This window comes from Oryzias latipes, chromosome 16, assembly GCF_053564925.1.
Source record: "Oryzias latipes strain Hd-rR chromosome 16, Olatipes_Hd-rR_3.1".
Classification (NCBI taxonomy): Eukaryota; Metazoa; Chordata; class Actinopteri; order Beloniformes; family Adrianichthyidae; genus Oryzias; species Oryzias latipes.
This window is the reverse complement of record NC_136252.1, coordinates 27834243-27859849: the sequence shown is the minus strand read 5'-3', so window position 1 is coordinate 27859849 and position 25607 is coordinate 27834243. Positions and strand designations below refer to the sequence as shown.

At 40.6% G+C, this 25607-nt stretch overlaps 1 protein-coding gene across 1 annotated transcript; it reads right to left on the bottom strand.

The window, feature by feature from the left end:
- Positions 1-5309: 5309 nt before the first annotated feature.
- On the bottom strand, positions 5310-24533 carry fam110d (family with sequence similarity 110 member D). The gene is made up of 2 exons (XM_023964338.2): positions 23843-24533; positions 5310-9133 (listed from the first exon to the last, which is right to left on the bottom strand). The coding sequence occupies exon 2, from the start codon at positions 8538-8540 to the stop codon at positions 7209-7211; it is 1332 nt and encodes a 443-aa protein (XP_023820106.1). The 5' UTR covers positions 8541-9133; positions 23843-24533; the 3' UTR covers positions 5310-7208.
- Positions 24534-25607: the final 1074 nt, after the last annotated feature.

Below are 25607 nucleotides of genomic sequence, written 5' to 3'. Positions count from 1 at the left end.
TTAAAAGCTTCGCAATTTAATATTGGACATGTGTTTAGTTTACAAAACCAAAGTTTGGAGTCATTGTTCAAAAATCTCTAGGAGGAGTTCGTTCTAGAACGAGGCCTGCAAATGACCAAAATACACCAAAAATGACATATTGACACCAATATAGCAGACTTCCTGTGCAACTGACAGCTTGGTACCAAGAGACTTTTTTGTAAGTTTTCATCTGATGAACATGTCCTGTAAAAATCAAGCTTGTATGTTAAAGAACATGGCGGGGCTCTCAAAAACAAACATGGTAGGTGGCGCTATTGAGCCGTTTTTGTTCACCCATGCAAGTGCTGTCTATCTAAGTTGGAGATATTTATGAGGCATCTCATTCTGAAATATCAGCCTCGTGATACAAACGGCTGATTTTTTATGAATTTTTAATTATCTGACTGCAACGCAATCAACCACTTCCTGTTTGGTGGTGGCTTGCGCAGGCACCGTCAGGTGTACACCCATGAAACTTTAGACGATGAGAGAAGACCCTTATGAGTATCTCCTGCTGTAATTTTATGAATGTCGGACAAAGCACAGAGAAAAGATAGGTCAGAATGTGACATAAAATGTATTTGTCAATATCTAGGTGGCGCTATGGAGTTCGTCCAAGATTGTCATATCCATTGGTTCAGAATGGAAGCCTCATCACCTCTATTGAATTTCAGTGAGATTGGACAAGGAATGTGCACGTGAGAGCAACTTTTGTGTGCATGGCGAGACGCCCAACTTCACCGCTCTGTCACGACCACACCCCCGCATTGAAAGTTATGGCTTTTTATCAGAGTAAACTTCAATGGCTTTTCAACAGGTGGACATCATTTTGAGGTGTGTCGGCTCATCCTACTCGGAGCAGTGATGCTCCAAGTAAAACATGTCATTTCCTTTTGCCAGCAGGTGGCGCTACACTTGTTCTGGATTTTTCCACTTCTGATGTGGTCAGGGTCAGACTACAATCATGCATATCAATTTTGGATCAGATTGGATTTTGCATGGCTGAGTAATGGCCATTTTTCTTTTCATGGCGTGTTTTCAAAATGACCTCCATTTTCGACGCGCCGCCACGGTCACAAACATCCGTAAAAACTTAAAAGCTTCGCAATTTAACATCGGACATGTGTCTAGTTTACAAAACCAAAGTTTGGAGTCATTACTCCAAAATCTCTAGGAGGAGTTCGTTCTAGAGCGAGGCCTGCAAATGTCCAAAATGAAGCAAAAATGACATATTGACCTCAATATATCAGACTTCCTGTGCGAGTGACAGGTGGGTCCTTTCAGACTTTTTTGTAGGTCTCCATCTGAAGAACATGCCCTGTAAAAATCAAGCTTGTACGTTAAAGCGTATGCGGGGCGTCGGGACAAAAGTCACTGTAGGTGGCGCTATCGAGCCGTTTTTGTGCGCCCATGCCAATCTCCTATAAAATACGAAATTTTTCGCGACTCCTGATGTGTGTGCCAAATTTGGTGAGTTTTGGGGTATGTTAAAGGCCTCAAAAAGGCGACTCTTCCGGTAGAATAATAATAATAATAATAATAATAATAAACATTCGAATTACAATAGGGTCCTTGCACTCCGTGCTCGGGCCCTAAAAACAAAAAAAACCTTTACCCTCTGTAGCACCTGAACTAGGAAGCAGCCAGTCGGTACATTCATCCTAAAAAGAAGTCCTATGTCTCAGTGTTTAATATTGAGTTACAGAGCAGCCCTTTCTGTTTGTGTTTGACAGTGAGGGTCAGCTGAAAAGAAAACACATTGAACTCTGGCTCCTCCTCATGTAAGTTTCATTGAAGGTTGAACCTGGAGCCCTCCGGCAGTCCTGCCCTTGTTCTTCTGCACTCGGGGCCTGCCCTGTTATTTGAAGAGGCTCCTGGTTTGGTTTCCCACAGGACCCAGGCTCGGGTTTTTCCCTGACCCCGGGGAAGCAGGGGTCAGGCATCAGAGGGGGGCTAAAATGAGGCCGATCCTCTGATTTGTGACCTGACGTAGCTGCAGGATACCTCCAGCTCAGAGTTGTTTCTTGTTACAAATGTGCAGACAAACCAAAGATGGCTCTTTAAGTAGACATTTATGGGAGAAATTGGACATTTTCAGTCCAAGTCTTGACATAAAGCAGGTACAGCTCACTGTAACACTCTGTAATGGGAGCAATCTGTCGCATGTGGAGCAATTTGACATGACAGAGCATAATGCTGCTGTGTTGGAGCCTCCCAGTCATCCCCCGACCTTTGTAAATGATTTTATCTGTGCGTGGATGTCAGGAGTCTGTCTGTGTCTGTATCACATTAGACTATAGGGTCACATTCTGTAGCCCGTCACCGTCTAAGCCTTCTGCTGCTGTTCTCACATGTTTTGTGCTTTACAGACTTTGACAATAAAATTCCAAAATTCTTTCTTTCCTTCATATTTTTCCCAAAAAGTCTATTCAATATAAGTCAATAATTTTGGTGATCTGTCAGTTTTTCAAGTATTAAACTATTTTAATTTATAAACTTAAAGAGCTAAAATCATAGTCATGCAAAATGTATTTCAAAAGTCATCAAATGTTCATTAAATGTTTACAAAATTAAAGTGAAAACTCAAGATTTTCTGTTTTTATTCCAATCACAAGTTGTTATTTTTTTGTACAGCTCTCCTACATAATTCTTAGGACACTTTCTGCTCTTCCTCACGTTGGTTTTTAAGTCTGTCTTTTGTCAGAAATGAAGAATCTTGGGTTTATTAGGTTCAAGTTTGTTTTCTTTTCCCTCTTAAGGTTCTCAGTTCTACATTTGGTGACTTACACCTCAACCCAGGCATGAGTCTGCTGTGGACGCTCTCGTCCACCCTCAGCAAAAAGTAATACACTTGAAGTTTATTTTATTAAGTAAACCTGAGTATAAGTATAGCACGTATACTCTGTCTGTTTAGAGTAGGAGGTGTACTAACGGAATCCTTCTTCAGGCTCATTTTAAATTTACAATGTACAGATAGTATACAAAAAGGTGAACTTCTAGTACACTGCCTCACTTTTAGCTAAGGTTATCAAACCTGATTTAAAAAAACTGATATTATGTAAAAATCTGCCACATTTTGCACAAACTATGCAAACAGGTTTTAATTATGATACATACAGAAGTTAACAAATTAAGCAACTCTGTCACTATGGCAACAGTGTATTCTTAGATAAGGTTTTGACAAACTGACTCCAAAAACATAATATTCTGTGTGGAGCTAACCTATGGTACTTTTCCTACTGTATGTCACTAATTTGCAACGTACCATTAAATCCAGAAGTTTTCTTATTGTGGAGTAACCTTTGGAATCCCTGGAAAAACACTGAGTACTATTTTTTTCATAATTGCAATAAAGTCAGGCATAAAGGAGTTCACTTTTTTTTTACATTTTTTTTTAACTTTGCATCAAAAATTCATAAACCTATAAATGATGAAAAACACAAAATACTTTTTTGATTAAGGTTGAGCTGCAAAAGCATTTTCTGTGAGCTTTTAAAACATTTTATGGATGTGTGGTTAGGAATCTACAAGTTGCAGAAAAGCTGTTTTTTTTCCCTTTACAGAGAATCACTCACATCCGTGACAAAGGCCTTCCACATCACACTGAGAGTTTAATTCTCCCTGCAGTGGGACCGCCTCAGCTGCAGCTCATAAGTCTCCCTTACGTGCATCCTTTTGATGTTTTATATCCATCTTTTAATGAAACTGTGCTTAATTGCCTGGAATAGTTTCGTCTTTTCCTCTGTCTGCGAGCTCTGTGTGTTTGTCATGAGCCCAGCCTCTTTCCAGCACAGACAGTCTGCTGAAGCTGCTGGCACAGAAGAACTAGGCCAGATTTGACACACTTCACAACCCAGGCTAACTCTGTCTCATATGATTGCCTCTCAGCATTCAGAGAAGTAAAAAAAAAAAAGTCTGAGCTCACAGCGTCACAGCTGGAGGCCACACAAAACTGCTGTGTTCAATTTGGACTGTTGTTGAACATTTGACTTAAGTTATTGTGTGAAATGAAGCCCCTCATCAGTCTCATCAATTAATAAATCTAATAAATTGCAAATCACTAAAATATTTAGAAAAATCAACGAAAGTATTTTTTTCCTCTGTACGTAAAATGTGTTATTCAAAGAAAAACCACAATTGTCAAACAATCTTCAAGTGACCTGAAAAGCAACTTTTCTTTAGTAAAACCTCTGCTTTATCAAACTATTATTAAGTTCAAACTTAGTTCAGCAGGATTGGCTCAGGGACAATGCTGTAAAAGCAACAATCTCTCCGCCTTCGGTGGGGTTTTCTGTGCAGGTGAGATCCCACATCTGCTCCACCAAAGCACTGATGGGCGTTTTCCTGTTAGTCCATCATCCTCGTTTCAAACTACCTGACACGTTCTTTCAAACAGGTACGCCAGCTCAGATTTCCCACCTTGCTAATGTTGCTTGCTCAGCATCAGTCAGAGTCGGACAGTTCTCTCATAAACAGAGCGGGATTGTTCTCTGCCAGCTGTTGTCTGTTTATTTCCAGGCAGACTGTGGAAGAAAAGCCAAACCCAAAACATGACCATATGTTTAAACCTGGTCCCATGAACCCAAAACAGGATATCACAGCAGGCCCTCCGGTCGAAGTGACTGACTGAGACACTTGGGGGGGGGGGTTATTCTATGAGAAGGACAGAATGGGGAAAAAAGAAAAAAAGACATAATGTGCACGTTCTGATTCGTAGTCTTCCATATTTAGAAAAATCAATATTTGCCTGATGAGCCTAAAATGTTTTCTTAGATGCATAAGCTCCTTGAAATCCTGCTATAAATGTGCATTTCTGCACACAGGGAGGCAAAGAGTTAATGCAGTTCAAAGAGTCCCATCGCTCAAATGTCATCTTAACTGTGTTTCCACCCTTGTCGCAGAAATTAAACAATTTAGTTGCTCCGCATCACCGGGGAGTTTTCCACTATCCATTTTTTTTATTTTTTATTTGATGGAGTCAGCAAAGGGCCTTCTTCTGAACATTTCTATCCGCTGTTGGGTGGAACAAGTGAAAAAAAAAGCTGGCTCACGGAAAACAGTGTGAGGACGAGGTGGAGGAACTCCTCCAGACTCTGCAGACACCAGGCCACACATAGAGGCCTCCTTTGTCTACCTACACAACCTGATGCAGCTCCCAGGAACATGCTATGCAGGGAATGCTATAATGAGTGATGTGTTTGAGATAATATGAAAACCGATTTGGTGTGAGTCCAGACGCCCCACCCTGCTCAGATTTTTTGGAAAAAAAAGAGACCCAGGAACTGATATTACCTCCATACATGTGTTTATTTGCAGTGTGTTGAGCATACACAAACTTATTTTAGAAAATAAAAACTTTTTTTTTTTGTGTACAGAAAATAAAGGATTTAAACAGATCCTCTCAGAAAAAAAAAATTCATTTGGAAACCTTTAGCCTGTAGGCCTCTCAGTCCATACTCCACATATCTCAGACCTGCACACATTTTATCAGCATCCTTCAGTCAAGAGATGGAAATGACCTTTAGTGGAAAAACAGAGAATGGATGAAGTGAGGTAAGATCCGTGGTTATCAGTGAGCAGAGGGCAACCTCAGCCTCCCCTGCAGTTTTGATGAGAAAACTGGGGAGAGTAAACATCTGGAAACTTCCAGATGGTGAAAGTGAATCTTCAAACATCAAACAGCTTGAGTCTCCCCCACTTTAGAGAGAAATTAATTAAATAAGCTTACTGCTAAAACAGGATTTACCATCAACAATGTGGTAATAAATGTTTTTTTTTATTATAGCTTGCATGAGTGACCATTGTGGGTGTTAAACACTGACCTTACAGGTGAAATAAATACTGTCTGAGAAGCTTCAACAGAAGGCGGACACTGATATGAATCCTCTTCAGTTTAAAAGCTCTGGAAAGTAAAATTTCAATCTTTAATCTCTGTCCAGTTCAGTGCACCAACAACCCCACAGGGGCGCCGCCTCGCATGCCTGATCCAACGCCCGCGTTTCAGGAGCAAAAAAAACCCAACAACATACAACCTAAACTGGGACAAATGCAAATGAGGTACTCATTGTTCACTTCACACACATCACTTTTCCAGTTTACAAAAAAACAAAAAAAAAACAAAAACGTAGTCATCAAGGGCAAAGCTGGTATCAGTCTGTAAGCATTTCATCCTCTCAGCTCGGAGTCCAGTTCTGTTTAACTCTATGAATTCAAGCAAAATAAAAAAGTGGCATGAACCTTTGCAACATCCACAGATACAAAAACATTTTTTAAGTTAGAAAGTAGGATCTTTATTCTAAAAATGTGAAAACGTAATGCTTACACAGCCTTTTTTTAAAAATATATATAATCTACAAATACAAGAGGGATGTGACTGGGTTTCACTATTATCAGTTGCTATTCATTAAATTGAAAAAGCAGTAGTGTCAGAGTGGATGCCACTGAACGCTAATCTACATGCAGACTGCACTGATACTCTGTTTTTTCTTTGCAATCTTAAAAAAACAAAAAGACCCTCAAGGTTGAAGCTTTTCAGAAAGAGCCTCAACAGGCTGAACAAAGTTCACTTTAAGAGTTTCTTTTTAAAATTCCTGGAAAAAAAAGCTGCTCCCAGTTCTTTATTGTTGCTTTACAGTGAGATTTCTGCACATCAAAGAACATATTACTGAATTTTCTATAAACCGCAGCACAATAACAGCAGGTCTAAAGTGTCAAGAATCCAGCTCCCTTTAATGTGTGTGAAAATAAAGTTTTGGAAGTAACTAAAAAGCTTTATTTATTAATGAAAATCTAAAAAGACTATTTAAAATGTAATATTTCATTAATTGAATTAGCTTTATGTATTAATTGACTTCCTCATTTTAAGACTACTATCAGATTTCTTTTTTAATTAAACTTACAGTAAAATAAATTTTAGCTATGACCTATGGCAGACAAAATATGTGAAAAAGGAACTTATAAATACACAGCAATGCCCTCTTTAAAATCCTGAAATGTTCATAAAAACTCTGTGAATTCTGCAAGGATTTGGTCACTTTATCTTGGGTCTGCGGTCAAATTCTGCAACAGTTCTTCTATCATCCCTGAATTGTCTGAATAGCCTCCTGTGTTCTGACAAACATGTGCTTATCCACTGGTTTTTTTGTGAAAATAGAAGCCTCTCAAGACTCCAGATCTGTGTCCACACATTAAACGGTAGACTCTTTGGGTCCTTCCTGAGCAGCATTTTTACATCCGTAAAGCCACTTGATGACTCGAGCGTTCCTCTCGATGATCGACACCCCTGTGGGAAGCTGCTCTGCCAGCTCCTCCTGAAACAGTCCGTCTCCTGAATGGCGGGAGAACTCGCTGGGCTCTGAGGCGCCGCCGCTGTCTTCGCTCACGCTGCGGAGAGCCAGAGAGAGGGTGTCCGTGGAGCTGGCGCCGGACAGAAAGTTCTGTCGACCCAGACGCTCTATCATGTCCATGTCCAGACCACAGAAGTCAAAGAAATGCTCCTGCTCTGAAAATGCGACAGAACAGTGAAGGAGTAAGTCTGACTTGGAGCGCTGCAGCTCCCCAAAGAGTCTTCTTGATGGTGGTGGGGACACGCGCCTCCATGGGTCATTGTCATCATCGTTGCCATTGGTGACAGCACCGTTCACTGCGTCACTGGTGGTGTTTGTAAATACGTTGCTTGTGTTTTCAAGTCTGAATCTGGATCCAGGGCTGGGTAAACTGAGAGGACTTCGTTCTTGGTCGGTTTTACGGCTTCCTGCGCCGTCTGGAGCATCTTTGTCGTTGGTCCAAGACATGCGAGAGTCACCGTCCCGCGACGGGGCTTTTTCTTCACCAATCACCATCTTCTGGATTCTGCCCTCCCCTCCACCGTTCTTTTCCCTCATGGAGCCCTGGAAGAGGCGTCGGACAAAACTCTGTCCCTTCACATCCACGTTGTTGTTTTCTCCTGCTGCAGCATCGCTGAGGCTTTTACACTCCTTTTTCTGCCGATAGATGACCAGAGAGTCTGGCCTCAACATGCGCTTGCCTGTGCTCTTTCTGAGCACCGGGGCGCTGTGGGGGGCCACCAACTTGTTGGTCCCAGGTGTTCGCGGGCTGGGAGGCGTCACATAATTCACGTTGCTCCTGTTGTGCACCTCAATGTCAACTGAGGTCCGTCTGTTCTCCTTTCTGGAATCATCATTTTCATTCTCATCTCTTGAGGGGAAAGACCCAGATGAAATGGAGAAGGGAGTGTTGGATAAACGCCGTGGGGGGAGACGAGGGGTTAGGCTCCCAGGCGTGGAGAAAGCTCGGCGGGTATGTGGCGGTGGCGTGGCGCAGGGCACAAGAACGGGCTCTTGCTTGGTGTTGATCACCTGCTGGCTCTTGACGTATTTGGCTTTGTCTGCTTCTAGCCTTTCCACTGCGCTGATGGATCGCCCATGACCTCCTCCGTCAATCTGCCTGCGCAGGTAGTCTGGACCCTTGTTGAGAAGCCTCAGAGGAGACGGGGATCCAATCGGCGTGAGAGGTTTCATGTTACTTCAGCAAGTTGGGAAAGGCATCAAAACGGCAGCTCTTAAACAAACGTCCGATTTCCCACTTGGTGGTTTTGGAGAAACTTCCAAGATCAGATGGAGAAGTCAGCCCTCACCAATGCTCTCATAGTTTTAAAATCGTTCTCACTAATTCAAGGAGACCACAGAGTCTGTCTAAAGTCTCTTTGTTGGGCAGGTCAAGAAAAGCTGATTTCACTATCTGGTGTTTATTCAGGATTTTTGGACATGCAGGGAGGGAATGTTTTTTTTTTTTTTTTGGTAAGCCAACAGTGCAGCCAAATGAGATGCTCCCTGCCCACAGTGTGGCTAAAATAGCGGGCAGGGTGCACTCTGAAAGGGTAACTTCTTCCTCCCCCACTTTTCCTGCTCGTCAGTGGCGACTGCCTGGGGAAATCAGATATAATGGCCTCAAATATTTGCTTTGTGCTGGCCTTCCAAGGTACGTCAGGTCCAGACTTATTGTTTTGCTCCTGTTGCGGATGAGTTGACCTGGGGGCGGCCGGCACCAAGGCACTTGATCCGTTGAAGGACAGATGGCAGAGAGGTGGATGGCGTCCTCACCTGTGCAGACCCTTGGGAAGAGGCAGAAGGAGAAATACATGTTTTAGTTTGATGTAGTGCTCTCTCTGGGGGCAGACAGCGGAGACCAGATGGCAGGAAAGGCAAGTGTTCCCTACAGCTTGGCTCAGACTGTGCTCACTTAAAGCCAGAGGGAGCTGCATGTTTGGAGCAGCCGTGAATACAAAGCTCACACAACGGAGGATTTAATTGACCAAACTATTTTAAATACATAAATGACAAAAACATGGTTTGTTAGTCTTTGTCGATCCTCCAGAAGTGGTGAAAATAACCTGACACCAGGAGCCTCTCTCTGCACAGGAACACAGCCAGACTCATTATCATATTCTCTCAGGCCAGATGTTGGTTCAGCTATGTTTACAGCAGCAAACACAGCCTCCTGCTTCCCTAATTAAAAAAGGGGTTCAGAAATTAAGAAACGGCTTTAATTTGTTTTACATATCTGCAGCAAAACGTGTTTTCTGCACATAAGGTTGAGAGAAACAAATCTGTCAATCTGCACACTTGAAACTGCAGAAGGCAATAACCCAGAAAACGATATGTTACAAGCTCGCCGGGCGTATGAGAGTGCTTAACTGCAGCAGTTGCGCATCTATGTTCATGTGCTTGTGTGCAAACGCGATCATGGGTATTTGTGTCTCTGCTCTAATTTTGGCCGAGCGTGTCAGCACCAGTCATAAAGGCACAGCCCTGTAAATGACAGAGGGTTGCATGTGCCGCTGGAAGGCAAACCTTTCTGAGCACTTCCTTTTGTGTCGGCTGCTGCTAAACAGTGCAGGGAAGTAGTACCTTAAAAAATAAAAGCTGAAGTAGCGGCACAGGTGTGTATTGTGCAGCGTAGACAACAGGAAGTTGTGTGTGGATCGTTCCCAGCGGTCAGGATCAAATTTTATCAAAGGCTATTTTAGCATTTCCTTCACAGGGTTTATGGAACAATGAACAACACGGAAAGGAGATATTTTTAACACTTTTGATAAACTGCACAGCTTCCTCAACATAATCATGACTCATAAAATCAGAGAAAAATGTCAGCAGAAATTCACGCTCACTGATAAATCCCATTGTAAAAAAACAAGGGAGCTATTTTATATGGATCCTTGCTTCAGGACACAGCTGTCTGATTTTGTGCACAAACCAAATATCCCTGCATCATCGACAAGAAAAATAACCGTCGTTAAAATGCAGTAAAGCCAACCAAAGGAGCCTGGAGGGATGTCAAGACAAATTTAAACATATGACTGTCATCAACGAGAGCCATGTTTGTTTCACACGTCCTAATGTTTTTATGTTTTTCTCCACTTTCTTTCACAATTCATTTAACAGATATAAGCATAAAACAACTACCGTAGCTGGTTTACAGAGATCATCACATTTACATAGTCTAATGGTTGTTACAAATCTATTATTGGATGCCTGCAAGATTCACACTTTGAAATATTAATTTGAGCCTTGGCACCTGAGCCTTACTGCAACACAAAAGCTGGTTTGAAATTTGACTGGAGAAAGATTCTAGTAGGCGTTGTGTAGGTTTTCCTTTCTGTATTAATTATTTAGAAATTGTAGTCTAACTCGAGGTTGTAACTCGGAGGTTTTGAAGGTTTCTTAGTCTGAAATCTTGTAATAAATTAGCAAATTATTAAGGTTGTAGATCCCTGCTGATGCTGGAGAAGACTAACATTTAAAGACCCACTCTGATCCTATTTTGAACTCTTCTGAAAGCGTTCCAAGTGTTCTTTTAATTGTGAAATAAAAAATAAAAAAACTAAGGTTTTCTAGACATAGTTTATGTAGAGCAGCAGTAGTTCATTAGAAATTCATCTGAGCAACCCTGTGCCCTGTTCCCCTCACCATTGCTGAGAACTCTGTTCCTGCACTCCCCAGATAGAGATTGAATTTTGAGCTTAATTTTTTTAAATATATGTCCCCCTTCATCAGAAAAATGCCACAAAAACATGTAGAAAACACAATTTTCATTGGAGTGGGTCTTTAATTTGATACTAAACTGAATGAATAGGTAATAAAAACAACAATTATTTTTTAATATGATAACTCTTGATCTGACTAATTGCAACAATATTAACAAACAGAGGCATTACATTGGAATCTAGATATTATTCCATGGAGATCCCACAAAGATTTGCATATCAATGTCCCCACTTTGGATGAAGCTATGATAAAAACCTATCTGTTGTCTATACTGTTAAAATGTTCATGCTTAAATACAGAGTAATAAAAGCTGTCCTCCTACAAAATACATTTTAATAAAAATTGGAAATCCAATTTCCTGTGGTAGCCGTCCAGAGGAAAAGCCTTTCTCAAGATCCAGAGAAGATTACACAGAGCTGAGTTTCATGGGACCTTAATTACGAACTCTGAGAAAATATAATTAACTGCCGGTAGACCAATGTACAATTTTGTTTGTCAGTCTGATTGTTCAGTTCCTGACTAAACATAACTGGCACTGACACTTTAGAAGGTGAGCTCATGTTTCACCCCGGCCTTGTCGGGTCTGCCTCCACACCCCTCACAGAGCCCGTCAAAAGGCATGCCACCATAAATTACCTGAAGAACAGGGGGCCCTGGCATTCTGCTTAGTTTTTCCAGATGTTGGGACTCGGCAAAGTCAAGCTTTGTTAAGGGGGAATTGTGGGAAAAATGTCTCACAACAGGTGTGGGAAAGAAGAAAGATAAAAATGGGCATGAGGTAGGAAAAAAGGGTAGAAAATGATGAGGATGTGGGATTGGGGGTAACCGTTTGCGGTGGTGTATTTATTAGTAGATCCTGCTGGAGCAATCTGTTCCACATCTGATTTTAAAATGAAAAAAAAAAATTCCACTCACGTTCGATAAAAAAGCAAAAAAAGAACAAAACACTGTTTTAGCCTAACAAACCGAAAATACAGGTTATGTTTGGCCTACTTTGAGTGCCTTTCCTGAATTCTGCTTGTAGGGCCAGTGTGCAATCATTGAATCTGACATTAGGAGCTTGAGGGAAACCAGCCGCTTTCAAAGGTTATCTCTTGCCTTCAGCCCCGTCCTAAAGAGCACAAAGCAAAGTCTGCGCCAGAATTATTGATGCTGGCTCTTTACAATGTCTTTGTGAAGAAAACTTTTATATAAATCTGTGCATATGTTTAGAAAACATACATGTGAACACTAGTTCAACTGAAACACAAAAGCCCTCATTAACTCGATGGAGCAAAATGAGCCAAATTAGTATCCAGTGACTTGGCCTGTGATCGTAAAGCTTGTGAAAAGCGTGAGAGGACTTTAGAGTTTCTCTTTTGTTTCATGACCTCCTTTGTTTCTCACAGAATGTTGTCATTAACCTCTGAACTCTGGCATTTTCTCCCATCTCCACAGCAAACACCACTCCCTCTCCTTCCTGATGCAACCAATTGGTGCCACCCTTCCATTTGCAGTCGTGCTTGTTCACACGCGTTTGACCTCTGTCTGAATGTCTTCCTCCTGCCAGCACCGTTTACGCTCGCTCTCTGTATGTGAGCGCTTCAAAAGCTTTTGTCCATCGCAGGAGGAACAATAAAGTTTATTTTTTGATTGGAGCAACATCCTCTGATCACATTTTGATACAACTGATTTAAAAAAAAAAAAACAATTTTAAAAGCATTCTTAGTGTTTTTTTTAATAATCATTATGCCATTTTAGCCAAAATGAAAAAAAAAACTTGTGTTGACTAATCCATCTGTGCTCTCCCACTAGCTTACAGTCTCTGATATCCCCAACCTAAGATTACCGCTGCAACAAAAAGGGCGAGTAATATTGGAGCAATCCAGCCGTATAATTTTAATCCAGACACCAGCTAACCATAACCCTAACACTAGATCATGCTAGTTCTACCAGCATGTAGATCTATTTGTCTACAAGTGCAGGCATCAGAATGGAGCAGAACACGGAGCTTTTGGTTTGTCGTAGTACCTTGTCACACTTACAAGCTTTTTCCAAAGGCAATTTTTTGTCTGCTCCTGATTTTACATAAATACTCAAAAAAACCATTTTAAGATTAATTTTATTCATCTTTGTCCTCCGGTGTGAGAAAAATACTACAAGAACATGTAAAAAACTCTGATTTTCATGAGAGTGGGTCTTCATAAGGGTTTTGAATCAATCAAACATGAATAAATGCATGCCATGCTAAAGTAAATGAACTTGTACAGCTCTGTGAAATCATGTTTTATGTGTGTGGCTCTTTTTTTTTTTTAAATCTTTGTTTATTAATAAAAACTGTGTGTGTGTTTGTGTGTCCTCTCCCCCCCAACCTCCCGCTTATTCTCCCTATGATAGCCCTGCCTGCAGCGGGAGGCTTAGCCCCCCCTCAGTTAAAGAGGAACCAGATGTTTGGTGTCATCCCACATCAAAATGTTCAGACACAGACTTGTCACGTTGCGGAAGCACTGACTTTTTAATCAGCTGCCAAATTTGTGCCACATCAAGCTGCATGAAAGCACAGGTGAAGGTGTTATCAGTTATGGGTGAAGTCAGACAAATCCTCTTCTTTTTGTAACGAGAAAGTGGTGCCCCAGAGAGAAAGTAAACACAAGGAAACCCAGGAAGTGTTTGCCTCATGATAGCAGAACCTGATGGGAACTCAGAGGCCCTTCACTAGGAAGACCAAAGGGGGCCTCAGACATGAGGTTAAGCTGAGTTCCTTGGTGAAAAATGTATTCAGGGAGGCAAAACCAAGATAAGACATTAATAAATGCACAGAGCTCTACTTTGAATCATCTGGGAGTGGATTTTGCACGCTCTTTAGTCCGATTAAATGTTGGGAAGATGAGGGGCATTGCTGATGACAACCTGGCAACCTATTAAAGCCCCATTCCACTGAAAATCATATTTTTTCAACCAATTCTTGTAACATTTTTCTCATGGTGGAGGACATATATAAAGAAATTATAGATTGAGAATGTTGCATTGTAACGAACACCACAGAAATAACTGCAAAGCCTCACTTACTAATGCCTTTATGTGTTGCATCTGCACGCACTGATTCTCTGCTGTGTGAATACAAGCCCCTAACGAACCATGATTCATGACTTTGTGCACTTTTAAGCAACACTTGAGACCTTAAAGAAGTCTGCGATGAAGTAGGGTGGAGCCGAGGATGAGCGCTCTTCTGTCCTGCAAACAAAAGGATGTGCCTGTCTTTGCATTATTAATGGTGCGCGAGAATTGTCCTCCTCCAGGTCAGGAGAAAAGTGTTGACCTGATTGCTCTGCTTCATTAGTCAGGGAGCGAAAGGGACAACGTGGCGACAATAAAATGTACTTAAGTTACAATCCCCCACAGAAACAAAGAGGGGTAGCTAATTTGAAATCCTATCATCACTGTGAAGCCTTCATTAGCCGCCGGGTCCACCTCAGGGATTTCTCCAGACAGGCCGAGCAGCAGCAGAGCCACCTGGGACGACTTAAGGAGCCCCGGACCTGAACGTGCCCCCCACTCCCAAAACCATAAAATAAACAACAGGGGCTCTTAACTGTCTACTGAGGCTCTTTTGTCATTCAAACAAATCATTGCAGGCGCAGCTGAGCACTGGACCACAACAACAAAGACAAGGACTGTGACGTGCCGCCTATATGTGCAGCTAGTTTACACAAAGAGGAGGCGAAAGAAGTCACGCATAGAGCTGGGGGATAACACAATTGTGGATCATGATCCACCTCAATTTGGGATGTGACCTATTTTTCCCATGAAGGCATGACCAGGTTCATGTCAACCCAGCGAACTGAGCATCAAGGGGGTATATCCCTTTTTAACAAAAAACAATGCGGAGAAATGAAAAAATAATTTCTGTAGTTTGGAAAGGATTTTTTTTGCCCTTAAAATTCGTTTTTATTTTGCAATTATGTGAAAACCTTCACAGAAAACTAGAGATAATTCAACAAGTTTTTATTTATTTATTTATTACAAAACCCCTTCTCAATAAAAAAAACAAATCAACAGCTCCGAAGCAGAAATTATTAAAGCTCCACTCCAATGTAAATTGTGCTTTTGGTGTTTTTAAATGTTGAAGCATTTTTTTCATCTATAAATAAAATTAAGATTAAATTGCACTTCTGGGTATTTCTTTATTTAAAATTAAATTTAGGTGCTACAGACAAATACATCAGTTAATGGCTTTGTTTTTCTTGTCTAAGCTGATTTATGGCTCCACACTGTATGGATAGATAGCTCCAAAATTCTCTCCATTTTTGTTGCACCAGTAATGTTGGGTTGGGGGTGAGAAGGGGTGTAAACTAGCAGGAGAGAGTGTTAACAAAGGGATGATGGGAAATGGGGGCAGGCCAACAGTCCCACCCACAATTCAGAAGCAAATTTCTAATGAACTCCTGGCGCTCTGCAGTAACTATGTCCTAGAAAATGACACAGGTTATTGGATTTTTCCCTAAGAACAGCATCATCATGATGAAATGACCACAGTTTACCTTTTCCCCCACCCTTATGTTTCAAGAGTCGTCTTTTCTGGATTTTCACATTTGTTTAATGTTTTAAAACTGTTCTTACTATTTTTCTTCCAGTAATCAAAAACCTTTTCAGTTCATAAGCAAAAAAAATGAATACTTATATATACTGGCTTAAACAAGTTGTACAAATAAATTTAACAGCAAACTTTAGAAAATGATCAAATTCCAAATTAATGATACAAATTGACGGGAGTAATCCTTCAAGCTAAGGTTAAAATCATAAAAAGGACCTACGTGAGACACAGCGACTACTCTGACTTGTACATCTACACTATTACATTACACTGTATGTCAGGTCCTTATCAACACTCCAGCACCAACCCAGAGCTCGGACAGATAAGGTTATATGGTCACATGATTTATTGTTGTCTTTATCAATCAACTGGGCAAGTTCCGTCTTCTGTAAGGCTCAGGAAGGGTGCTGATTTCCATGAGTGCTGAACAGCTGTGATGTAGAACGTTTTATGATGCTCTGTTTACTTTTTCTGCTAAACCTCCTAAAGGTAAAGTAGCTGCTAATTTTCAATTGACAAAAGGTTATTCAATTCTTTGTTAAAGTTGTCGTAACTAATACACATAGAGTAAAAATGTATTATTTACCGGAAAAAAATTGTCTTCCAGAATAAGCAATGATGTGAAAATTCCTTTTCCAAAAATTACGACCTTCACTTCTGTACAGGAATGTAAAACCAATCTGACTTCACTGTTGATGCGTGAACAAGAGTAATAAGACAGACATATTTGCATTTCTATGTAAAAGCTATTGACAAACTCAAGGCCAAAAACTAAAAAATAAAAACTTGCTTTTTAGAATAGATATTTCTCTATTTTATACAATTCTATCTTTGCTTTATTTAATCATTTAAAATGCGAAAAATGTGCGGATATTTGGACTGACTTGATCTGATAAATAACACTTAATGTATTAAAAACATGAAAGATCCCCCCTTAGTTGTGAAATTAATGTGGTTTTGTCACTATCGTTATTGTGATTTGGGTATATTCTGGTAATAACAGAAATCTATGTTCACCCTTTGGAATAGAGTTTAACATTTCAACTAGGTCATATCATCATACCATCTATTGGTTCACATCAATTTGTGCTAAATATTGACAGTTTTTTTTCTAACCTGAATCAATTGATGGTGAGGTAGGCACATAGTTTTAAAATTTTAACGTAGGAGCTTTAGTTGAGATTCTTTGAACTACTATTACTCTTCGATGCAATAAACATCACTCTTCTGAAGCCCAGGTGAATATCAGCTTTGCCCTGGTATGCAACACTGCACACTAGTGAAGTGTTTGCGCAATTGAATCGGCTGATTCTCAAGCAAAGAAGGGCGGCTTTGGAGCAACACAAGAAGCTAACCCTAACCAAGAAACCGTTGGAATTACATCAATCGTGTAAATGGTCATAGAGTTATGGTTGTTCAAAGAGCCTGTGTTTTTTACTGTCGCCGGTCGCAGATTGAATGGTTGATTGATTGATAGCTAGATTTTCTTATGCATTATTTGACAAACCCTGATGATAAATGTTGGGGCTAGGTAACCTTTCAGTGCATAACATCGTAAAAGAAGCAGCCATTTGAAGGTGAACACCCTTATCATTACTAAGCTTGGGCAAAAAAAACGAAAATTTATCAATATGGCGATATGAGTCTGTGCAATACATACATCGTAAAAAGTGGCATAAATCAAGATGAATGATTAGTCTAAATATTTACACTCAAGCAATGACAGAAAAATTATTGTTAACACACACTGCCTATGTTATTCTGATGTGTTGTCTTAATTTTGGCCAGTAAGACCAGAGAGGCACATCGTTTTTCTTGGGTTATTTTTTAAACATACAAGTTGAGATAACTCGTAACCATTTGTTCATGTATCACAAGTCCTATTGTAATTGCAATATTTGTGACTACTGTCACACATCGGCAGTTTTCTTCATTCTGTGGAGCTCTACTCATCATGGGCAAATGTTCAAAACATTTGCCCAAAGGCGAACTATGGGAAGAACCAACCAATTCTAATAAATAAATTCTATTAATTTAATACAATTTTATGATTGTTTTAAATAATAATTTAATTAATTTCTTTATTAATATTGATTACTCATGATTAAATTCTATGAACGTAATCTTTTAATCAAATTTAACTATTAGATTGACCCCCCCCCCCCCCCCCCCCCCCCCCCACTGCGACCCAATATTTTGATGCATCTCTAAGAAACAGCCAGACTGACTCTCATTTGTCTATTTCTAATCAGGGGAAGCAGTGTGCAGGTCAAAAAGACCTCTGCTACATCAAGCATACGGGCCTATCCTGACTTTATCCAGTGTAGCGCTCAGGCAAACATCTTCACAAAGTCGTAAATTGTGTTTGCACACTGTGAACTCTCATTTAGCTCTTAGCCAGTAGAGGCAGCTCTGTCTGGCACACCGCCAGATGCTCTATTTCACCAAGTCGGCACATTTTTCACACTGCTAGACCTGTGTCTGGATCAGGGAGGGGCAACAGATCCTTCAATGGGAGAGGGCTCTGCAAAGAGCAAAAAAGGCAAAGTACACCTGTGTTATTTTACTTCTCATACTCACAGGAGAGAACCTTTTTGTAACATCTGAGTAATCCCTCCATCACCTCACACAAGCACAGCAGGCTACCAACACAACACCACCACATTTGCAGAGTAATTCTAAACACATGTTGCTGATGTTAGCAGTAAAAGGTTAGCACTGAGTTGTGAATGTTTGTGACAGGGCTGTTTGGAGGAGGCTTTAAAGATGCTCCTGCAGTGGTGCATCCCCAAACAAGTGGGTCATCTGTGATTGCAGTCCGAACCGGCCCCTCCCGCTGCCTATAAACAGATTTTCCTGCTTTAAATGATCGATTATCGGCACACAGCAAAGACTATAACCTTTCTGGCTGAAATGCTGAACTAAATCCTTGCTAAATTAAAAAAAATATGCTATGATGGAGCAAACATGGTAGTCAGTTGTTCCTGCTTTTGTCTGATGCAACCAAACGTCTCACACTTCCCTGAAACATTTTTAAATAATCATTACAAAATAATAGGGCGAGTGCTTCAGCAAAGTCATCAATTAAATGTTTCACAGTCAAGGAGCTAAAGCAGCTCTTCTCCACCATCAGGAATGTGTGGGAGCGGTTTCATTAAATTGGACTCATGCAGCTGAGAAATTTCCATCATTATTCAAATGTTACAGCAGGTAATGAAAGTAAAGGAAAAATCAGGATATAACCAGATTTGGCTAAGAAGATGTACTGCCTTAATATTAGAAAGTCCTGGAAAAGTCCTGCTGTTGTTGCTGCATCCCTAATGATCAATTTGAATTGTGCATAGCTCAGGTTTACATGACATTTGACATTAAAAGGAAAAAGTTAAGATACAGTCGGACCTTGACTTCGTTAATACATTTTATAATCTTCCGTTACTTTTAATTTCAAATTTTGTTGTTTTAAACAAACAACCACAGTTTTCATGCATAGTTTACTGCAATTTGCTTTAACAGCCTCTCACAGAGTGTATCATTGTGATGCAAATTTACATTGCCTGACATAATAAAAGCTACACTAATTGTGAGGACCTCCTTTGGTTTTGATAATGACATTGGTTTGTCATTCAGCTTTGCAACGTTTGCATTGCCACATGTTTTTCCTCCAGATTTGGGGGTTTATTTTCTTTGCAATGCTGGTTGGCCCTAAACCTTTTTTAGCCATATTATTTTATAGGAGTAGGTAACCTATGACCCCAAGGGCTACTGCATTACTTAACAAAGCCTAGAAAAGCTGCAAAGTACCTGGATCAGATGGTGGCTAAAGAAAGGGGAAGTTACCCACCCCCTCTTTTGACCTTTTAATTGTTGGTGTAAGCCATTGATTGTATAAGAAAATAAATTGTCTGACCCCTCCCTCCTCGGGTTCTAAATAGGAAGTACCCACTGGCTCTAAGAAGCCAAAATGTATATTCAAGTTCTAAACAGATGTCTCAATAAAACTATGTAGTCTCATGTCCAACATTCAAAATGTTTGACAGATTCTCCCGAACCCACTTTGAGTGATAAGGGTGTGGACTTCCAACAAGCTCAGTCCTGATTGGGGAGAGTGGTTTTCATAGAAATGTTGACTTAGACCAACTCAGAACAATCACTGCATACCGACGTTGTCTGGCTCCAACTTGGCTGTCCATGTTGCAAAAAGATGGTGACTGAATTGACTTCATTTGGTTGGAGCTGGAAACAAGTCGATTTTGGACATCATATCGACTAGCTCCAGTTCTCATGTACAGTCAATTGTGTAAGCTAAGAGCTGGGACCAGAACTGTAATAATGGAGACAACATTGTTAAGGTGTTATGAGTTACCTTTCCTGAGGCAGAATTTTATTTAGGTACCTGTGACTTTCCCTGTTGATTGGTAGCTTGTAAGATAAGTGGCCATTTGGCAACAGAAATAAAAAGTGAGAAAACACGATGTGCTTTCTAATGTTTTGCATTATACAGCCATAAGTCTTTAAATAAAAACTAAACACAGGATGTTTGATTTCTAAATGATTTTTGAAAGGAATTACAGAATGTTTTCCCCCTTTATATAAGTTTTGGGTGTGGACAAAGCTGTGCATTTGCAGGACAGAGACTCTCAGCATTAGTCCAGTAATTGGTGCTATTTTTAGAGGACTGGACACAAAACTTTACAAAAAGGAAAAAAAGAGAATGTAGACCATCCCTAGCTCCAACCGCCCAAACTTGTCTTAAAAGAGGCAACAAAGCCATCTTCCACACTCCCTGCACAAAGGCTAGAGCCGAAGCTCCACTGTTTTTCCTTGCTGCCATTTACGCTTAGCTGTTAACCTCCGGTGAACCAGCCCACTGTCTTCCCTCATTACAAATCAACCAAGCTATTTCCCAGCTAACAGCCTCCCGTGTTAAGGGAAAGAGACCTCTCTGCTGGCGGCTTCTCTTCTCCCTTGCTTCTGTCAAGACCTGAACATATCCGGAAGAATCTGGGGATGCGTCCACCTTCTCTTCCTGTGTCGGAAGGAATGTCCAGGCCTGTGTCATCTTGGTTACGGCTGAGCGGTCAAAGCATGGCACGGCTGGATGTGATGGGATGTGTCAGAGCTAGAGAGGCGCCCAGTCGGGTTGCAAACAATTACAGGGATGTGAGAGCAGTGGCGAGAAGAGCCGCTCTCACAGCTGTCACCCACTCGCAGGGGACAGTCAGGAGATGGAGATCTGTCAGATCAGGTTTCATGATCTTCTTGGCCACAATGAATTATGGATTGAGCCTTGAGCCCAGGGAGATCCAAGTGATGTAACAACAGAGGACGGCTCAGTTCTCAAAGACCAAAAACAAGTTCATTGTGATTGAATCAATCGTTTCCTAAGTCAGTTAAGCATTTAAGTCTGTTACTAAAAATAAAATAAGGAAGAAAAACTGTTCTTCAAAGATAAACCACGAAGGTGGACACAAATGTAAATGACTTAAATAAAAAAACATCTTTGCACATAAAATTGTTACTTTAGAAAACTGGTTTCATGCTCTGATGTTTACAAAACAGTAAAAATAGCAGCCTGCCACCAGATAATAGGTTTAGGTTCTTCTTTCATTCAGCATTTTTTTTTAGAAGTAGCCATTTCTGTGTTATAGTTTCTTCATTTTTGTTTTATTTTGGTACCAGATGTAAATAAGAAACTCCATCTTTCACTGTTTCTTTCCTCAAAAGTAAAGAAGTTCCCACAGTCTGATCCACAAACTAGGTGACAAGAGGCAGTAAACTTAAATTATACGCCAGACGTTTGGCGTTTGAAGTCTTACTCCACTGTCTAAAACCAGCTGCTGTGCAGCAACAAAAACTCATGCAGACTCACACTTCAAGCACCAGAGGGAAGATGATGTCATTAACAGCATCCATGTTCCCTCTAATTAGAAACTTGAGCATCCCGCCATAAGTTGGGGGGGCTTTGCTTGTAGCCATGCTACAAAAAAAAAGGGGGTTTAACAGAATCAATGTTTGATGTTTCTGCTGCAAGGCTGTGTTTTCACAAATGCATTTTTCAGGAAAGCAAAAGCCAGCCTAGAGCGTTAATGAGAAACAAACACAAGCCCTTTTTAAACTAAATCTTTTAAAATACCCAGCAGCTTTCACTCTGTCTGTGCAGTGAGCGGTAATGATGCTCACTGTTGCTTATCTGTTTGTGCAATCTTTTCTTAAAAAAAAAAGGCGTAACAAATTTGAAAAAAGTGGCTGCGCTTAATTTTCTAAATACGTGTGAAAAGTCTCAAACTTTTTTCTTTGCCACACGGACCCAAAGGAAGAGTTAGGGTGACGGTTAGGGCTTTGAATGCGACCAACAACAACATTTAGCCTTGGGCCATGTAAAATATATGCAGGCAATGTACATCTTGGTCGCATGCATTACATGAGGCCAACATACATTTCCATCAGTTTTTGTGCTTGTAAATACGTGCAAATAACATCAGCCAATATAAAAATGTCTCTCAAGATGCTTTATTAGCTTTTCTCTAGATAGTTATTACTATGGTGGGTGCAGCAGTGTGTATGAGTAAGAGTATGACATGCAAAATCCACGGTAAAAGTTGTAAAGTCAATAGGCGGTTGCAGGTTTACTCAACCTTTGCATCACTAATGACACCACAATCAGCCATGCTTGTGTTGGAAACCAAGCAACAAAGAAGAAGAGCTCAACTGCAAGTTGTTAAGTCATGATAATGATGTCAGCCATCCTGTCTGCGCCCCAGGAGGACACAGCAGTTTTCCATATTTTGCAGAAGTCCACAAGGTGATTTTAGAGGTGTGTTTACAATCAGACACTTTTATGACTCTCCCTTTAAAATGTGAGTAATATAAAGGAAGGATGCTAGCTTGCTGTAGGTGTTTACGACCTGTGACTCATCGTGGATTTCAGGTACAGGTTCCAGACAGCTAAGATTTGTAGCAATCAAAACAAAGTGAATGTTACTGCAGTTCCATCTGCTTGCAAACAGATCATTAAAAGAAGTGATGATACGGAAAAAACACATGCAGATTTCTTTCAAAGATTTCAGAATAGTGGGTTAAAAAGGAGGAAGCTGTGAACTGAAGGGACTTTGTGAAGAGGATGCTTTGTCAGCTTCTTTGCCCTCTTGATGTGAGTCCTGCAGGAAAGTAAAAGCTAATTCCTACTGTTAGAAGGCGAGTGGGACGCACTGCCAACTCATGAGCTGCATCAAATAGCATGAATTAAACCTCCCGCTGCTACTCACAGACCAGACCGGCACAGGCTCACCTATGAGAGTGTGTTTATGAGGTATGTGTGGTCTGTTTAGTCTGGCTACTATGCCATTTATGCCTCTGACCCCCACAGATCTCTAATGCTTGCACAAAGAGGTGGAGAAGGGGCAGCAGAGGTGCGTAAAGGTGGAACTGACCCCGGGGGCACAATTGTCTCCTAAGCAGAGACGCTCTTTTCATAGTGGAGGGGGTGCATGGGAAGCTTGATGGCCCTCCCGAACCAACTTTTGTTCTTTTGAAAGATCTCAAGTAACGCTCTCTTGACCATCGAGAAAGACTTTCTGCAAGAAAAGCTTAAGAGAGTGGATACAAAGAAATATTCCAGTGTATCACCAAAGTTCCTTAATGTGTCTTCTCTGTTATTTGTCCCACTTTCTCCATTCCAGATAGCTAATAGGATTTACAGCTGATTTAAACCAGGTCAGGACAGATCCTATTCATAATACACCAATCCACTGGCCAGGTTCTCAGAAAATCAGTTCATCCTTGAGTTTATGTGGACTATTAACTGGAAGCTGCCTGACATCAATAAGAGTCACGATGTCAAGGAGGAATTGCCTTATGGAGCCCAAACATCCCATAAAGATCTCAAGATTCTGGGACAAAATGTTGTCATAAAGTGTGCAACTGTTATAATTTGACCGATTTAAAAAACCCTGATCAGAGGTCAAGGGGATCGATCAGCTGACTGTGCCATAAACACACACATTCACGCGCTTCCACGAGAAGACATCACTCAGAGTGTGGTCATTCTGACGCAGCCGTTTATCTAAACAACTCCTTACCTTATTATAAAATAAACGCAACCGTGTCACTGAATCGATTTCTGACCCAAACTTCCGACTAAACTATCATGTCTGGCTGAAATCCACGTCTGATCGTGACACGTGCAGAGCGCAGACATGCTTACCTTAATCCTTCACGGTGTCTACTCATGAGGTGTATTTCAGGTCCGGTGAAGCTGTATGATCCCTGTGAGGAAGACGTGCGGCGTGGCGCTGCGCTCTGTCTGCGCTCTGCGCTCTGCTCCCTGCGCTATGCTCTGGCTGCTGCTGGCACACTGACGGCGCGCGGCGCGGCGGCGCTGTTAAGAGGGAGTCCCGCAGTGGAGAGGGTGGGCGGGGACGGGGCACATGAGCAGTGGGTTTACAGTAAAGTTGTGAAACCTTGACAAACCAACAATTTGTCCAGAAATCTCAGTTTGTGCTCTTTAATTATTTAGGATGAACCCAAATAAAACAACTTTCTTGATTGTTTTGTTTTTTTGGCCACCTTCTTTGCAAACTTTCATTCATGCTGATTGGTTTTTGTAACTGACTCAGGCATCAATCATGAACGGTGGATCTTAAATAGCCCACTTAACACATACCCCAAAGGCTTCAGCTTTTATAGCCCAGCTAATCACACATGACCTGAGCACCTTTAAGACCCTTAATGCAGTCAGTGATTAAAACAACACAATAAAAGATTCATTAAACGTGAGCCTCAGAGCCATCATGATACTCACTGTCAGACTTCTTTTTACTGCTGTATTTGTTGTTGATTAAATCAATTTTAACCAGATCAGGGTAAACTTTATTTGTTGAATACTTTTCTGAATAAAGTCATCTTCACATAAAAACATTTTTCAAATTTAAAAACCAGAAAGCAAGACAGAAAGGGAAATTATAAAAAACACAATAAAGCAGAAACTGAAACACTGATGAGATGTGAAATAGAAATCTGGCTAAGTACTAAGGGCAAACTGTATATTTATATATATATATATATATATATATATATGTATGTATATATGTATATATATATATATATATATATATATATATATATATATATATATATATATATATATATATATATATATATACATACATATATATATATATATATATGTATATTAGGGACCTGTCCACATCAGTTACCCCCCTACTCACGTTCACATAGGACCCTTTCATATATCCCCCCAATTAAAGCAAGGAGCCACTGCAGCTAGCCTGTTTACCGAGATTTAATCACTGATGTGGAGGATTCCTCTGTGGAAATCACTGGAGTTAAAACAAAAATATGAAGGGATTCAAATACATAAAAGTAAAAACAGAGATTCATAACCAGTTGAATACATAAATGAATAAATATTGATAAACAGATCTGCAAGTTGTTTTTTTTAGCCTCAGTGATCCTGTTTTCCAAACTTTTACTATATCTGTCATAACACAGCTGAACATGACACCCCCGCTGAGGAGAGAGGGAAATAGAGTAAGATAAAGGAGTGTGTCCCACATTTTACACACACACCTGTTTCCCATTCCCAAGCTCATCACTCAGACGGAGGGAGCACGGCGCTCCAGAGGAAACATGGAAACATGCTACACACAGTATAAACAGACTCCAAAAAACAGAGGCCTGCATATGACATGCATGGTTTATAAATCATGTGTAGACATGCATTGTGTAGTTTTGCAGAATGTAACCAACAGAAAATAAATCCCAAACACTAAATAGGTTTGAGAAGAAAATGAATGAACCAAAGATTAAAAGTACTAAATTGTGAACATTTTCTCCTATCTAACTAGAGCACATGGTTTAAACAATCTTGAGATGGAGAAACAAAAGAGAATGGCACTTCCCAATATACTGATTCACCTTTTACCCAGCCAGCAATGTCACGTGGGCCC